Raw genomic sequence first — 18328 nt, forward strand, 5'->3', positions numbered from 1 at the left:
GTGTAGAATATTTTAGCATTCATCTTTTCATTTCATTTTTTCTATTTTCTACCATTAATAATTTCCAACATAAAAATTCCAATTAAAGGAAACTATAAAAATACCCTCAAATAAAATACCCCTTATACTAAAATCAAAATTACATAAATATTCTTTGGATATCCCGAGTTTCGAATTGAGGGGGTGTTTAGTAGTGTTGGATATATAGTTTGATATACAGAGATAATATGAAGATAGAGGGAAATAATGTATACAATAATGTTTGAATCACCTTAATTGTGATTAGCTCTATGACCTTGTATTTATAGGAGAAATTATACTGTGTGTCAGACATACCACATCAAATTCTGATGTGGTATGCCATGGCCAATAAAATTGAGACAACTGTCAAAAAAAATTAACAATTAATAAAAAAATTAAAAATTAATAGTTATTAGTTATTCCATCTTCTACTCTCTTTTCTGTTACTCTCCTCCGCTGACCCATCATCGGCATTCTCTTCCGGCGAGCATTGTCAAGCCGTTGGTTCTATTTTGGCGACCACCACCATCACATCGGTTCATTCTCTTCTGATTCGATGGTATGATGTAATTAATTAGATTTTCCAATTTGAGTGCAACCACAAAATAACTCCTTTGGTAAAGCCAAAGATTCCAATAAAACTGCAGGTAATATTTTCATATCTGAAACCTACAATCAATTTTCAATTCCATCGAAATCAATTTTAATCCAATCCAGGAGAAACAAAAATCAAAGATATTGAATGGAACAATAGAAATTAATTTTAATCGAAGCCCAAGAAAATTATTTGACATCAAAATTAACCAGGAACAAATAGAGGAGGTTCATGTTCACTTTCCAGGAGAAGCAAAAGTTCCAATCAACTTCATTCTCAGACTTTTCAGGAGGTCGGAGGAGAAAAACAAACGGAAACGGAAGTGATGGCAGTCGAAAAAGGGACATTTTAGAAGATGAAGGGACATCTGCCGTAAGAGAACAACGGTGGTGGTTGCCGGAATAGAACCAACGGAGTGATGGTGCTCGCCGAAAGAGAAGGGCAGTGATGGATTACCGAAAGTTGAGAACAAAAGAGTTTGATGGTGCTCGCCGGAAGAGAATGCCGATGATGGGTCAGCGGAGGAGAGAAACAGAGAAGATGGTAGAAGATGGAATAACTAATAACTATTAGTTTGTTATTAATTTTTAATTATTTTTTACCGTTGTTTCAATTTTATTGGCCATGGCATACCACATCAGAATCTGATGTGGTATGCCTGGCACATAATATAATTTCTCGTATTTATAGTGAGACAATAAGAGTTTGTATAGGAATATAATGTATAAGTATAGAAGTATTGAAACTCTACCTAGCTAGTAATATAGACAGATTGAGACTCTAACTAGATAAAGATCTGATTACAGGATAATAGGAAATATTATCTCTAACAGGTAGCTCATTTCCATGAGTCTATTTGTCTTTTCACATAAAAAATGAGAGTTTTAGATGTTTGGTTAGTGAAATCTTGTTTGACTTTTACCCTTGAAAAGTAGTATTTTACAAAAGCATAGAATCTCTACTTTTTAGAAAAACAGTTTTTTTTCCAAAAGCGAAAAACAAACCATAACAACAAACAATGAACATCAACATCAAACAGTATGTAAAACAAACGGGCCCTTAATCTTAAAACTTGGTTCAATAAAATAAAATATGATATATTCACTCTTATTTTAAACTTTTTCTTTACGTGCTTTGTTTTTCTTATTTTTTCAAATAAAAAATAAATTTATATGTTTTTTTATATTTTATCTAATTTCTTACAAACCCTTAATTATTGATCGATGAAATTCATATGGTTTCTTAATTGTATTTATTTGAAATCGGTTAATTCTTTTGGTTCAAATATTCAAAAGGGAATACGTATTTCGGTCACAAATTCAAAATTTGTTATCGGTAAGTGTTGACTGAAGAAAGCTCTTGGGAAACTGTATATAATAAGATAATCATATTAAAATCATTATAAAATTGCCTTTCTTGACACGTCAATTGAACTTTGACTTCCTTCTCATATTTAAATATATTTGTTCCTTATATAATAGGGTAAATTACACCCGTCATCACTGAACTTTGTCAATTTTAACATTAAACTACTAAACTTCAATTCTTAACGATATAACTATCAAATTTTTACACTTTTAATACAGAAGGACACTCAATTTTAACTATCTCCTCAAAACGACTGTTAACGACCTCAAAATGAAAATATTCAAGAATTAAAATTGTTCATAACGACATTTATCATGAAACCATATTTTTTTATTTTCTAAAATCACATTTATTTGAGTTTTTCATCTCTAAAAATTCACTCTCTCCTAACCAAACAATACCAAAATGACTTCAAAATAAAAAAATTCAAGAATTAAAGTTTCTTAACTCTTCAGATTTTTTATTTTGAGGCCGTCAACGATAGTTTTGAAACGTTGAGTGGCCATCAATATTAAAAAGTGTAAAGTTTAGTAGTCATATTATTAAAAAAAAATTAAAATTTAATGACCATAATATTAAAATTAGTAAAATTCTCCTTTTATAATATCATAATTTTACTATTGTTTTTTTTTTTTAATGTACTTCAAGATAAAGTACGCATAACAAATTAAAAACGTCACCAAAATTAAATAATTACAAAAATCATTAAATCAAATCAACTTTTATTAATGTAATATCTTTTCCGTTTTATTAAAATCTAGATCTGTAACAAAAGAAAATATTAGAAAAATGAAAGTTATCATATTTAAGATGGAATTTTTTGGCATGAATATGATACGATGAATTATCCAGGTGTCCAACAATCAATTTCTTTTTTATAAAGCAAAAGAAAATTCACAACTACTGCTAGTTGTTTAACTTTAACCAATTACTATATAATATATATACCTATATAATAATTTCCTATACAATATATATGCCTATAAAATAATTTCAGAAATAATAAAACTAAATTTTTCGATTTTTTTGAATCAAATAATATATTTACAATAATAAATTATTTTCATAGTTATTTCTTATTTTCGTGGATTATACGTTAAACATAACCTATATGTATTATTAATATTGTATTCTTATTATCTAATTAAATTTTACCAGGGATATATGTAATTTCATAAAAACGTTATTTATCACAAAATTGTACAAACAATTAAACCTATGATAAAGTACAATATATTGTATAATTCGGTGAAAACTAATAATTTGTTAGGATGGGAGGAGAGTGGGCATTAATTAATTAATTATGATAAAAATGGGAAAATACAGTAAGAAATACACGGATCATAAAGAAAGAGCAAAAGCGGTGTAGAAGTGTGAAGAAGGAGAAGCAATTCAGCATATACCTTCCGAATATTTTCTTACTTTTTTTAGCTTCCCATTCTACTCTTTCCCTATAAATAGCCAACCTTCTTCTTCTCCTCCTTCTTAACTCATCTCCATTCCAATCTTCTCCATTTTCTCATCAACCAAACACCATAAAAAAAACTCAACTTTCTCTTCTCAGGTACGTTCTATTTTCACTACACACACTCAATTTTGTGTATATCGTAATTCAGACACTCAATGTTCTTGATTAAATTAGTCTAAATGATTTCCCATGATTCTAGGATCTCACCAATGTTGTGTTACTGATGGATGAATTCTCTTTTCCTAATTCTAAATTAGGCGAAATTGACTTGTTTTTCTCATCTATAACTTGTTTGTCTTTTTGCCAATGTCATGATGATGGGAAGTTTAGTTAATCAACCTTTGTTTGTTTTTTTGTGTGACGCAATTTTTTAGATGAAAGTCAATCTTCTTTGGTTTTGAGTTTGGATTTTTCCCCATTTTTTAATCAATCTACTTTTCTTTACTCACTGAGCTGTTGTTCTTTTCCTAGAAAACTCATTCATTTTAAAACCTAGCAATGATGCAATCAAATCCTCATAAAGAAAATACCTTTTCTTCTCATCTTCTCCTATGATCTTTCCTCATACCTGTCAATGTGAAAGCTATGTTTGCCTTTCTCAATTTTTGCACGTAAATTGTGGAATAGTTGGACCTACCATTTCCTTTTTCTCTAATTGACTCAATTATGACTCAATTAGGGTCAGTTTTTTTCTATTGTTCTCCGAGAAAGACCAGGCTTCAGGTTAAATGAGTTAGGAAACCGAGTGCTGATTGATAGACTGTAGGTATTAGTTGTTTGTGTTTCAGAGTTTTACCAAACACTTTGTATCTACTGTTTAGTGTTGAAAGATAAAAAGCAGTTCCGGAAAATGGAAACAAACGGACACTTAGTATTTCTTGACTCTATTAATTATAAATTGGGTTGAAATCTTCTTAATCTTGTTCATCAATCTTTGCAGATAAAAGAGGAATATATAGTTAGTGAATTTAGATCAGCTATGGCGAAGGATTTACAAGTTTTAAATGCGCTAGATGTTGCAAAAACACAATGGTATCATTTCACAGCAGTGATCATAGCCGGAATGGGGTTTTTCACTGATGCGTATGACCTCTTCTGCATATCTCTTGTCACAAAATTGCTCGGCAGGATTTACTATCATGTTGAAGGTGCAACCAAGCCTGGAACTTTGCCCCCAAATGTGTCTGCTGCTGTGAATGGAGTGGCTTTCTGCGGGACTCTTTCGGGGCAACTATTTTTCGGTTGGCTTGGAGACAAAATGGGGAGGAAGAAAGTCTATGGCATGACTCTGATGCTTATGGTGATCTGTTCAGTTGCCTCAGGACTTTCGTTTGGGCATGATGCTAAGGCTGTGATATCAACACTTTGCTTCTTCAGATTCTGGCTTGGATTTGGTATCGGTGGGGACTATCCGCTTTCTGCCACGATCATGTCTGAGTACGCGAATAAGAAGACTCGCGGTGCTTTTATCGCTGCTGTGTTTGCTATGCAAGGGTTTGGAATTCTAGCTGGTGGTTTGTTTGCTATAATTATATCTGTTGCTTTTAAGACCCAATTTGATGCTCCTGCTTATGAGGATAATGCAATTGCTTCAACTGTACCGCAAGCTGATTACGTGTGGCGGATAATTCTAATGGTAGGCGCGCTTCCTGCTGCTCTTACGTACTACTGGCGGATGAAAATGCCTGAAACTGCTCGTTACACTGCCCTTGTCGCGAAGAATGCAGCAAAGGCTGCATCTGATATGTCTAAAGTTCTCCAATCAGAGATTCAGCCTGAAGAACAGAAGGCTGAGAATCATGATGGATCAAACTCTTTCGGTTTGTTCTCGAAAGAGTTTCTTCGTAGGCATGGGCTTCATTTGCTTGGAACAACAACTACATGGTTCTTGCTTGATATTGCATTCTACAGCCAGAATCTTTTCCAAAAAGATATCTTTAGCGCGATCGGGTGGATTCCTGCTGCTAAGACTATGAATGCTATTGACGAGGTTTACAGAATTGCAAGGGCTCAAACTCTTATAGCCCTATTGAGCACTGTGCCTGGCTACTGGTTTACAGTAGCTCTTATCGACAAGATTGGACGATTCGCCATACAACTAATGGGATTCTTCTTCATGACAGTTTTCATGTTCGCCTTGGCGATTCCTTACGACCACTGGACGCACAAGGAGAACCGAATAGGATTTGTAGTGATGTATTCATTAACCTTCTTCTTTGCTAACTTTGGACCTAATGCAACAACATTTGTTGTGCCAGCTGAGATATTCCCAGCACGGTTAAGGTCAACGTGCCACGGAATATCAGCAGCATCAGGAAAGCTTGGAGCTATAGTGGGTGCATTCGGGTTCTTGTATTTGGCACAAAACAAGGATAAGGCCAAGGCAGATGCAGGGTACCCTGCAGGAATTGGTGTGAGGAATTCCCTACTTGTGTTGGGTGTTGTCAATTTCTTAGGGATGTTGTTTACGTTCCTCGTGCCGGAATCAAAGGGAAAATCTTTGGAGGAGATGTCCGGTGAGAACGAAAACGAAGACGAAGGATCACATCATAACAGGACAGTTCCAGTTTAGATTAGTCTGTTAGAAAAATGTTCTTCAATCACTACAAGTATTTTTGGCAACATTAAGTTTCATACCTTTCTTTCTTTCTTTTTTTCCTCTAAATCTGTACTTTTTGTAGTCATTTGGTGATGGAATTAAAGGAAAAATGTTATGAGAGTTTGATGTTGCAGTTTCATTTTACTTTGCTTTGATTGAGTAGGATGCAAAATTATGGAATCATTCATTTATGATTTGAGAACAATGCTCTAAAATTAGTTTGTTTTCTATTCTCTCAAATTAATTTGTTTTCTAAAGTATATGATTGGGATTCTTCCGTTTAGAGATTGAATTCCTTTGAACAAGGGCTAAGAAAATAAAGTGAATGATAAATAAAGAAATAACAGGGCAACCCATTTGGAAATTTATCAAATCCCTTTTACTTATAAGTTATAATTTGGTGTCTGAAATGGAATAATATCCTAAATAAAATTCATGAACCAATCTGTTATCTACCATATTCAATTCAGTTATGGTCAATTTTTGTTGCCAAATGAAGCGTATCTTGACCATGTGTGATTTTTTTTGAGATAAGGTAACAAATTGAGTATAAAATAGCACCAATATAAATTTAATATTTATAAAATAGTATCAATTTAGGTTTTGGTAATGAAATGTGATATATTATTTCTCTCTCCACGTACAATTGGCAGAATTTAACGGCATAATATTAAAAACGTTTCAAATTTCGTTATTGAAATCTAAATTGGTATTCTTTTATCAATATTAAACCTATATTTGTGTTATTTGATTCGTGGAAACTAAATTGATACTACTTAAAAATCTTAAGTTATAGTCAAAAAAAAAAAAAACCTTAGGCTATTTTGATATTTTTTTTATATATAAATCCTTCAATAAAACAGGGTTGGTAATATTTGTTGCGAATCGGACAACTCTAGAGAAATCAACGTATAATTCCTAAACTAACACTAACTAATCATATATGCATTGTTCCAGTGGATAAGATTAACTTTTGTGGTTATGATATTTCACAATTAATCATATTTTTTTTACGATTTTAATCGCATAAATCTTAATGATCAAATATCATCATCATTAAATCTAGGTTTATTAGAATTCTATGTTGAAGATTTAAAGCATCATAAGGTTTAAATTTATCAAGCCTAAATGAGATTAATTTTTGTGCGATTTTAATCACATAGACCTTAATGATCAAATATCATCACCATTAAATCTAGGCTTATTAAAATCTTATGGTAAAGATTTAAAACATCATAAAGTTTAAATTTAACAAGCCTAGATGAATGCTCAAATTCATTTGGTCATTAAGATCCATGTGAACATTGCTATTTGGCTCAATGAGATATCCCCTCATCAATAGTAACGTCAAAGCTAGGTGGACCAGTCAAAAGAGACCTCAAAGTCATGCACATTGATAGTCAAGTTTGGTGCCTTGATTTGCGGAATCACACTTGCAACCGTTTCATGTTAACACCAGCTACGTGACCTCAATTATACACAACTCAATCCTCTTATAAATAACAAAAGTATTTAGATCTCGTTTGGTACATTGTAATGAGCATTGTAATGGAATGCTAATTACTATTACGATGAAGATTCATTACCATGTTTAGATTAGTCATATTTTGTTGTTGTAATGGAATCACAATTAGATCACTCAATTTTTCCTTATAAGCTTATGTAATGGGCATTACACAAAAAAATAGGCATGAATTCTCGTTACAACTAGCCCTTTTATTTTTTTATCATTAATACTTGTTATCCATAATTCTTATTAAACGGTAAAGCTAAAAATGAGAAAAATGCAAAGAACAGAGAAAAGTGAAAACGGAAAAATTGAAAAAACTTGAAAAACAAGAAAAAAACGTGAAATATGAAAAAAAATGGAAAATGAGAAAAATTTGGGAAAAAACAAAAATGCGAAAACAGAAAATATGAAAAATGGAAAAAACGTGTTTTTTACGAAAAATCTCAAAAATGACTAAAAAAATGTGAAAATACGAAAAATAAGAAAACGTGCAAAACGAACAAATATAAAATTGCAGAGATTATCCACAATTATATAAACATCCTAATCTTCCTATGCAGATATATCTTTTTCTTTTTATATAACCATACAACTAAATTAATCGTATTTTTTTCGTGTTTTCTAGTTACAAATACATGATTAAAGCTATAAAAAGTGGACTAAATAACATAAATTCACTAGCTTGGATACATATATAAGTACGTAAATTCACTAGCTTGGAATACATAAAATGTTACGTATAATATTTTCATGAGTGGCGGAGTTAGGAACCAAATCTCAGAGAGACTTGACCTTGTAAGAAAAAATAATTAAATGCTACTTAAACAAGACGAAGCACCACTGCTATAGAGTTTTCTGGAGGACCAGAGGGTCGGCCGAGTTCTAAAGAAACTTGCAAGAAGCTTGAAGAATGAAGAAGAAATCAGAAAAATCCTCAGAAACTTAGTCTCTTTTTTTTTACAGGATTTTGAAAGCAGTTGATAAGACGGGGACGCAATGTAGAAAGAATGACTTCATGTTTAAGCTTCACGTGGTCTATTAGCAATTAATACTACTATCTCATGTCTCTACCTACCTCTCTTCTAAGGCAAGAGACATGCGAAAATACGTCAGCGCAAATTTTTAGTCAGAAGGAAATTCTCAACGCACAATTCAACTGAATAATAACTTCGGTTTAGCACAAGCCGAAGAACCAACTAAGGAATTCAACTTTCGGTCATCCGTTGTAACAAAGTTCTAAAGCACATTAGTTTGAATTTTTGATGGGGAGCATATGATATTATACAATTAATCATATTACACGTGATCCAATGAGTTATCCGCCTCCTCAACAGTAACCACTAAAGCCATGTAGGCTAGTCAAAAGAGACGTCAATGTCATGTAGATTCAAACCCAAGTCTGGCGCATTTATTTGCGAAATTGCGGTTGCAGCCGTTACAACTGTTTCAAGTTGACAGCAGACTCACATCATTGATTGGCCGCCATATGGACCTCAACTCTCATTTAGGGCAAACAGCTCAATTTTATAAATAAAAGGTACACAATACACTAAAATGTATTCAATTTATTCTCACCTAAGCTATAGCATTAAAGCAAGGTCGAGGCTCCCTCCTTGATCATTTTTCTATCTTATTTCAGGTACTTTAAAAATCCCAACGAGCTCAACTTAGATTATACCACATCAGGTTGAAAGCTGAATTTGTTCCACAAAGATATATATTCAGTTACCTATTGAATGAATTATTTCAGCACATACGAGTAAGGAAGCCAAAAAAAAAACATTACACTCATTTAGGTCTCCAAACTAAAGCATTAAAGTCAATTAGCATCCTAAACTATCAAAATCATCAATCAGGTCTCTGAACTAAGCAAAAATCGTCAATTGGATCCTCATCTTATCCTAAAATCAGAAATTGTGACTATTTCATATGGACTGTAATGATCTCTGTGTTTGTGTTCAAAATGAGTTTGGGGAAGAGGATCTGAAACTGTTCACCCGAATTATTTTCGATGAGGCCTCAATTGGAGATTTTTATTTAGAATGGAGACTTAATTGATGATTTTTGGTTAATTCAGGGACCTAATTGATGATTTTGATAGTTTAAGGTCATAATTAGACCTGTTCATGGGTCGGATCGGGCTCGGGTCGGGCCTAACCGGGCTTGTCACATAATTACTTTGTCCAAACCCAACATAGCCCGCACTATAGTTACATCGGGCTTGGATCGGGCTGGACCAGGCTAAGAGAACTAATTTCCAAACCCAACCCAACTAATATATTTGTATTTTTTAAAAAATTAAAATTAAACAAAAAAAAGTTATACTATAAATATAAATAATAAAATACAATAAACTAAATTTTAGAGGATTATTTCAATAAAAATCAATTACTGCAATCCTAAATATAAAAAAATACTCCTTTGATAGCAATAAATAAAACAGTAACAAAACTATATATATGTTCACCAATTCTAAAAAAATATAGAGTTTGTATAGCAAATAAATGACAATATTGATTTAAAAAAAACAATAAAGGGTAATGTTATGTTTTTTTAAACTACAAATGGTACTAATGTGAAATTAATTGCATTCGGAGAGGTTTGTAACTTGTTTTGTATTTGAATGGTTTGGAAATTTTTATGTTGAAGAAATATAAATTTTTTTATTTTTGGAATATAAAGTTTGTTAAACTATAAAATGTATTATTATTAAAATTTCGGACCGGGCTGGGCTGGGCCGGGATTTTGAGACAAATCCCAAGCCCAACCTACTCTGTATTCGGGCCTAAACAGGCTTGAACCGGACCGGGCCTATTACGAAATATATACGTCCAAACCCAGTTTTTGAAGAGCGGGCTTGAATGGACCAATGGGCTTTTGAACATGTCTAGTCCTAATTGACTTTGAAATCTTGGTTTAGGGAACTAAATGGATATTATGCCAAAAAAAATACACAAAAATAATATTATTTTAATTTTTTTTTGGACTAAGCATCTGATACCTATTTATGTTGCATAAAAAAACTCATTAAAAGAGGAATGGATATCCATGAGATGATTGATATTAAAAGCATATACAAATAACATTATTTAATTGAATGAGAGTGTAATAGAATTTCTCTTAAATCGGGTACAAATTCTGAATAGATCAAAATTAACAAAAGACTTTATAAGTCTTAATTATTATGTAGTGGTTGGATGAGAAAATACGACATCCAATTAACGGGATTCATCTTAATTCCCGCCATTTTTGTTTTTCGTATTTGTCGATTACAATTATCAATCACAAGACTTAGAAGTAGACCTTGGTATGGGCCGGACCGGGCTGGATTGGGCTCAGGCCAGGTCTGTCGGGCTTTTGATAAAACCTGATAAGCCCAAACCCAGTCCAAGCCCATACTAATTAGAGTCGGGCTCGGATCTAAAAAAGGAATCTCAAACCCGCTCGTCCAAGCCCATATCTATATTAAAAGAAATTCAATTAAAATAAAATACTAACTTTTTTTAATAAAAAAATAATAAACATAATAGTTAATATGAGACATTTAAATAAATATTACATTTATAAATGTATATATAGATAACGGCCGGGCCCGACGGGTATTTATATATCTCAGGCCCGCCCATTTTCTAGACGGGCTTATTCGGGCTTGGACCGGACCGGGCCTGACACTAATTTTATGTGTCCAGGTCTGGTTAAATGGGCTTGGGCTCGAGCCGGGCGGGCTCATCGGCCCATAGCGATGCAATTGGATTTTTGGTCATTTAATATTTGAAGGATCAGCTATCTACTTTTGTTGTTCCACTAGCTACAGTATAAGCATCTATTTGTCGGTCTAAACGCTTCTACTTGAAAAAACGAGAAAATAGTTTGTTTGGTAAAGAATTCTTTTTGGATAAAATTAGAGATTTCAAGTTTTAGCTATTTTTAGGTCTAAAAAGCTAATTTTAGAAAAACTAGTTTTATTAGTTTTTCAATTAGCTTATTGTTATTCTATCTCTTTTGAAAGACATGTTTATATTTATCCTTAATTTATGCCCTTTAACCTTAATTAAAGGATTTATCATGTCTTTATTTGTTATTTTACACAAACATCTATAACAACCAGTTAAGTCTTACCAAACAAGTTTACACAATCAGTTAGTAAAAAAAAATAACCAGCTTATAGCTAATAGCTATTTAGCAAACAGGACCGGTTACTTTGGACCTAATTCCACCTATTTGTCATCTCTAGTATTATTTGCTCAGTTTGGATCCATCCCTTTAAAAATATTTTACCTTTAGCAGAGGCACATTCCAGTTCTCTAACCCTATGTGCAATACAATAAACATAACAAGGAAAAGGAAAAGGAAAAAGAAAACAGCGAATAAAGATGAATATCTACTTTAAATTCATAAGATAACACATTTTATAATTCTTTCAAACACCCAAAAACAAACTTCTCTTCATCTTTCCATCAATAGAGCTTCTTATCAGCCTCTCCCAGCTACTTATTTTAAGGAAGATGCTGCAATTTTCATCCTGTTCCAGCAAAGGATAGTGCAAGTTGCTTAGTGAAGCAACAGACATATTTTATAATCTGGGAAAAGCATAGCAGATTCATCATCTCTACCCTCAATAAGAAGCCTATGAGCTGCAGACGGCTCAATTTGCACGCTCCCTCAGCACTTCGAGATCCATCTCAGTTGGGTCGGTAGCTTGAATCTCGTAGTGAATGCCATCGAGCTCCCTGCGGAACTTGTCTTTAGAAGTGGCATAGAGCATCTTGGCACGGATTCGAGCAGTTGAAGGAGACCTGATAAATGGTATGCAATGAATAAACCAGAATATGATCATGATGGGGAAATGCTTTAAATGAATGCTGAACAACGAAGAAGGAACAGAGGATTAGATTCCGTTACTCGATTTGTCAAAGATAAAGATGCAGAGGCCTGAAATCTATAACTGAGATTCATTGAAACGAAACAAGGTGTGGGAGCTATGTAACTACTCTTTCAACTCAACACAAAATTACATACACAAGAAAGGGGCAATTGATCTTTGGATCAATGGTAATGGAGCTGTCAATAAGAATGAAGGATGCTAGTTTGCACCCTATAAGAGAATAGAAAATAGGAAAACTGTAACGATCTGGTCCTAAAGGGGGTTGGGTGAAGGCCCTAGCAAAGTGCCGCCTAAAAGATAGACACTAGGGTGGGGTAGGAATCAACTGAATCCTACATTGGAAATCGAGATAGATCGATTGGGTAATATAAGTAACCTGTTTTTCTTAATTCACAAAAAAAAAAAAAAAAAGTTTGTTTCTAATACATGTAGACTCATTTTAAAGATGTGGGACCCAAAAACACATCCCAATTGACAAAGTGAAATCCCTAATGGGGCATTTGGTATAAGGGGTAAATGAGGTGGGATAGGGGCATAGTATGGAGATAAGAGAGGACAAGAGTCTTATGCCTCAAATCTTATACCCAAGGGGTGAGATAACCTCCTACAATTTTAATACGATAGAAAAAGTTCATCTTATCTCTCAAATCAAGGATAATATAGTAAGATGTATTATTTTATTTTTTTCATATACAACGTACCAAACATATAATAATAATTTTCAACTATCCTGCTTTAATCTCTATCCCAATCTCTTATCTGATCTCTATCTCAAACTTTATCTGATCTCTATCTCTATCTCAAACTTTATCCCTATTATTTTCCCCATCAAATACCAAAAACCCCTAAATGTTCTTTGTTTTGTTGCCTTGAAGATAGAACCAAAATCCCAATTCAATATCCAAATACTCTTGTATAAAAAGGCATTAAAGAATAGAAGCACTGATAAACTATAATTACAGGACAACATAGCAAGAAGATCATCAAACATCATGGTAAAGATAACATTTTTACCAACATCAACCTGACCCACTAAAATCAATAATCTGAAAAGCAACAATCTAACCTAATAACACTGATTAAAATGAATAAACAAATGAACATGCAGAAAATATAAAGCATAAAGTATTGAAAAGTTCCCTCTTTGAGCTGATTTATCTGATTATGAAAGATGTATAATTAGGCACAAAACTCAATGATGAGAAAGGAATTAAGGAAGAGAAAAGAAAAATCGAACCAAGCAATGAAGAAGATCTTGCTCTTCTGACAATTCTCGGAAGTGACAAAATCAAAATCATAGACAGCGTATCGGCAGTCATTCTCAGGCAAAGAGGCACAAAAATCCTCATAGCTTTCAGCAGGACCCCCAATTTTCTCCACCACAACTTCCTTCTTTTTCTCATCAATTTTAAACACTACATAGCGATGGACCTTCTTTCTCTGCAGTTCCGTGAATGTGTTTAAGCTTTGATCACCAACTCCCATCCCTGACGTAGCATTCGGCTGAAAATTCAAAATTAAAATCGAATCCATAAAGATCAACACAAAAAGATGAGAACTTTGAACACAAAACAAGCTAACAGAACTGAAAATATACCCGGCTTAGTCCCCTGAAAGACATGGCAGCTAAGTAAAAGTAGAAACTAGAAGATTAAAGAATGGAAAGAAGAAATGGAGGAGCTTGAATTTAAGAAGAAGAAGAAGTGGTGGGCAATTTTTGGAGTAAGAAGGCAAAAGGAGAAGAAATGAAAATATTAGGACAGAGAAAGAAAGAAAAGAACAAGGAAAAGTAGGTCCACGCCAAAGAAAAGAAGAAAGGGGGGGTGCGTTGTTTTAACGCTTCAAATCCTTTACAATATTCCCCATCATCTATGCCCACTTTCACAACGGACGGATATAGATAGCAATGCAAATGTGAGTGAACAACTTATTTATAACCTATGTACATGGTTAAAAACTTTAACTTCCCTTCAATTTTTAAAAGTTACAAATTATCTTCCATTCTTATCCTTTGATACCCTAAAAAAATTCTATAGAAACATTATTGACACGTCCAGAGGATGCATTGTGACTGCTCGATATAAGAAGAGAATATTCCTTGATGATTCGATTCGGTCATATGAAATAATCTTCATCATCCATCTATATAGTCGTACAGTTGGAAAAGAGCAATTGTTAAATCAGTATAGACGGTTGCGTAAAGGACATGAGATAAAGAATAGTGCACATTGTTTGACACACATGAGGTCTGAGACCATAGGCTCAATGAAACCTGACCACCTAGAAAAATGTGTGCTACATTGGCAGGGTGCACCACCTGACGACATCACACACCGAGCCTAACAGAACCAGCCGAAGGCTGACGCCTATCATATGACTCATCAGGGCACATTCCTAGAATGACAAAGATTACCCTTGGTAGCCACTATAAATAGAAAAAGGTATATGACCTAGACAAGGTACGTGAAAACATAACTAATATCAATGCTCTAAATATCTTCAACCCTTCTTCACCTTTGCTAACTTAAGCCTCGGAGCAAATTTGTCGAACGTTGGTCCCTCTCTGACCTGTTGTTGTTCTTATCTAAGACAAAAGGAAGAAGGATATGAAAGACTATTAAAACACAAAGATATCATTGGTGTGGTGAACGTGGACTTATTACTCCTCTTCACAAGCAATGGTTCCCCCAACGGAGTTCACTCGGGAAGAGACATCTAGTAAACCCTTTAGGCCAGTTATTCAGGAGAAAAGCGTGTAGGAATCTTAGTCGGATTCTCGACGGATCCCAAACGACCAACGCCATGAGGAACCTCTAGAGCCCCATCACCAACGGCTCCTCGATGAAATAGACCGGCAATTTAGCCAAAACCTCAACCAAGTTCACGGCGAGATGGATGTGTGAAGAATAAGCATAAGGCAAAGATGGTAGAAATGAGGGAAAAACTCACGGTGGCAGAGGAGGCTATATGACGTACTAACCGCGAAAACACTTGTTCCACGGTTCCACATGCCCTTAGACGGGAAGTGCCACATGGAAGAGGCTCATTGCCTCACAAACAGAGATATAGGATGTGCAGTCTATTTGACAGTCAAGAAGTTAATTTAGCACGCAATGGGCATGTGTTCAGGCTCTAGGGCGACTAATATAGAGACTTGTCATTAGAAAGTCAGGTTCAAAGGGAAGGTTCGAAGAGAGGGAGGAAGCAAGAAACTAGGCATCATTCTCGCGATAGAGTTGTTGAGGATATCTACGAGCCCCAAAGGCATTGACCAGTTAAAGAGCGTTTGGGAGAAAGGAAGCAACCAAAAGATGAGGATGACGACAAGACTATCAGTAAGCGAGAGATGTATGAAGAGAACTGCAAGAGGCTAGAAAGGCGAAATAGGCAAAGGCATGCCCACTAGGTTAACTAACATATATACCCCACTTTCTACAGAGATTAGACATTAGTTGATGCCTAGGGCATTATATATCCCTTTGTTCAAATAGTATGGTGGCATGGGGGATCCGGCAACCCATATAAAAATTTCAGATGCACAATGGAAGCTACAATGGCCATCGATGATGTTATGTGTCACCTCTTCCCAACCACTCTCAAGGACTCATCAACATTCTGGTATGAGCAGCTCTTTCCACGATCTATCCAAGACTTCACCCAGATGGCCAATTCATTCGTCAATCACTTTGTGACATCTATCCTCGAGGGGAAAACGATGCAAGACTTGGGCCAAATGGTCTAGACAAAAGGAGAGAAGTTGGCACAATTCATTAAGAGACTTCATGCCCTAGCTATCCGCATGAAAAAATTGAATGTCGGGGGTGACATAGATTATATGGCAGGTAATTATCGTAGCAAGGCCCTACTCTGCCCTGCAACAAAGTATTGTCACTTCAAAATCCCAAGATTTCCAAAACCTCATGAAAAGAGCCAGAAGTTACACTCGCTAGGATGAGCATAAGCAAAACCCTTTATTGAACTTGGTCCATCTAATAACCAAAATCCTTCAAGCGGGGAGAGGGAAAGAGGGTCATAAGGGAAAAGAGCAGTTGACGCATCGAGAGCAGAAGGGTAAGCTTTCTTTCCTATCCAACGCTCCCAGGAATGAGGTGTTTATTGGGTGGAAGACAATAAGCTCCGTATCCAATATCCCTCGACGCTCAAGAAAATCTCTAGGAGAAGCATCGATAAATTCTATGATTTCCACAAAAGTGAGGGCCACGATATAGAGGATCACATACAGCTGATTGTGGAATTAGAAAACATGGCAGAAGGCAGCAAACTGGACTGATTCCTCAAGAAGTATAGAGAAGGCTATGGTAAAGATAAAAAAGGCTAAAGGACGGACACTAAGAGGTGTTATCAATGTCATAGATTGCGGTTCGGGCCCCAAAAGAAAGAGAGAGGTAGTAAGTTTGGAGAAAATAAGGGAGACTCGATCAGATTTCTACTTCGGCAGCCTCAAGAATAAACTTGACCAGGGGCACGATGACGCTTTGGTCATCAAAATGATCACCACAAACTTTAAGGTCCGAAGGGTTTTTGTGGATACCGAAAGTTCTGCCAACATCATCACCATAAAAGTATTCAAAAGCTTGCTGATCAATCCAAGTAGACTGACCTATAGCATAACCCCACTAATAAGAATTAGTGGACACACTGTCCCGTTGTTGGGAAGCATTTTCCTTGAGGTAGAGATTGGAGATTACGGGCCAAAGTGGAGAACAAAGGTTGAATTCTTGGAAGTACATGATGCACCCTGAGCTGACGCTCAAAGGCTCACTAAGGGATAAGTGTACCCCGTCAGTATCAAGTAATAATCTAGAGAAATCCAGATATCAAATCTATAAGATTTATATCGCAAGTACTGAACTACTTAGTTCTCGATCGTTATTTAGGTGGTGATAAGTTGATTTGAGTTTGTTTTTATACTAATCTACTCCTAAGTTGATCTAGAGCATTTATGAATTCCTAAGAATGAAATGGTGATGATATTATAAAATAAGCGCTTAACCAGTATTCAGATATAATTATGAATCGAATTAATATTGTATAAATAAAAAATGATTGAACCAACTTATCCTACTATGGTGCTTAGCACGTGATTCCTAGGTAAGGCCATAACTAACTCTAAGGGTTCATAAATTCGGGTTTGTTACTCTGGCATCGTCAATGCCTACGATACTACACCATAGAATGTCCATTGCAACGATGCTGATTCGTTACGTTCGGCGTCGAAAACTGTTGCATTTTGGCCAAAAACGGGTAAAGGCAACAATTTTGGTCAATTTATTTTCGTTGGTTAATTCACGGTTGCTTTTTCTCTCAAAGGCAACGAAAATATTCTCTAAAGCAACAACGAAGATATCGTTGCTTTTAATTTCAACAAGGCAACGGTTGAAGGATACAACAATAAGGCAACGAAACATGAACCAAAAGCAACGATTTTACATTTATCAATCATTGCCATTATAAAGATAAGGCAACAATATTTCAAACTTAAGGCAACGTTTTATTCCTAAAGGCAACATTATTTCGAGTCCAATAGCAACGGTATTTTGTACTAAAGGCAACAACTTTTTAACCATAAGCAACACCTATTTTTATACTGATGCAACGAGTTTAATTGTCAAAGGCAACAATTATTTTTCTAAATCAAACTGTTTTTAATAGCAAAAGCAACACATTTTTATAGCTAACGCAACAAATTCAATTAATAGCAACAATATTTCTCTTACAAATGCAACACTTTGCAATATTAAGGCAACAATATTTTAGTTGCAACGATTTTTAGAACACTAAGGCAATGGTGTTTTGTTTACAAGTGCAATGACGTAAAGAGTAAAAGGCAACGATGTTTGTAACATAATGGCAACGGTGAT

General features: G+C 34.7%; 2 protein-coding genes across 3 annotated transcripts; one reads left to right on the forward strand and one right to left on the reverse strand.

Annotated features, from left to right (window-relative positions):
- Positions 1–3389: 3389 nt before the first annotated feature.
- On the forward strand, positions 3390–6171 carry LOC136230320 (inorganic phosphate transporter 1-4). Its single transcript, XM_066019363.1, has 2 exons — positions 3390–3548; positions 4393–6171. Exon 2 carries the CDS (start codon positions 4432–4434, stop codon positions 6022–6024), a length of 1593 nt encoding a protein of 530 aa, XP_065875435.1. The 5' UTR covers positions 3390–3548; positions 4393–4431; the 3' UTR covers positions 6025–6171.
- A 5758-nt stretch (positions 6172–11929) lies between these two features.
- On the reverse strand, positions 11930–14289 carry LOC136229282 (actin-depolymerizing factor). 2 transcript variants are annotated; one of them, XM_066017963.1, is made up of 4 exons: positions 14044–14289; positions 13684–13949; positions 12175–12357; positions 11930–12083 (listed from the first exon to the last, which is right to left on the reverse strand). In XM_066017963.1, exons 1-3 carry the CDS (start codon positions 14065–14067, stop codon positions 12207–12209), a joined length of 441 nt encoding a protein of 146 aa, XP_065874035.1. In that variant the 5' UTR covers positions 14068–14289; the 3' UTR covers positions 11930–12083; positions 12175–12206. The 2 variants fall into 2 exon arrangements, with proteins under 2 accessions (XP_065874035.1, XP_065874034.1); XM_066017962.1 differs by having other exon boundaries at positions 11930–12357; positions 14044–14286.
- Positions 14290–18328: the final 4039 nt, after the last annotated feature.

The sequence above is a fragment of the Euphorbia lathyris genome, chromosome 5 (assembly GCF_963576675.1).
Source record: "Euphorbia lathyris chromosome 5, ddEupLath1.1, whole genome shotgun sequence".
NCBI classification, from domain to species: Eukaryota; Viridiplantae; Streptophyta; class Magnoliopsida; order Malpighiales; family Euphorbiaceae; genus Euphorbia; species Euphorbia lathyris.

Bases quoted from the DNA above. Each gene is read 5' to 3' on its own strand.
- LOC136229282 (XM_066017963.1), bottom strand. From the start codon at position 14,067: ATGTCTTTCAGGGGACTAAGCCGG. The intron at 13,950-14,043 runs GTATATTTTCAG...TTGAATTTTCAG, and splicing joins CTTTCAGGGGACTAAGCCGG to CCGAATGCTACGTCAGGGAT. The intron at 12,358-13,683 runs GTTCGATTTTTC...ACCATTTATCAG, and splicing joins AAGATCTTCTTCATTGCTTG to GTCTCCTTCAACTGCTCGAA.
- LOC136230320 (XM_066019363.1), top strand. From the start codon at position 4,432: ATGGCGAAGGATTTACAAGTTTTAAATGCGCTAGATGTTGCAAAAACA.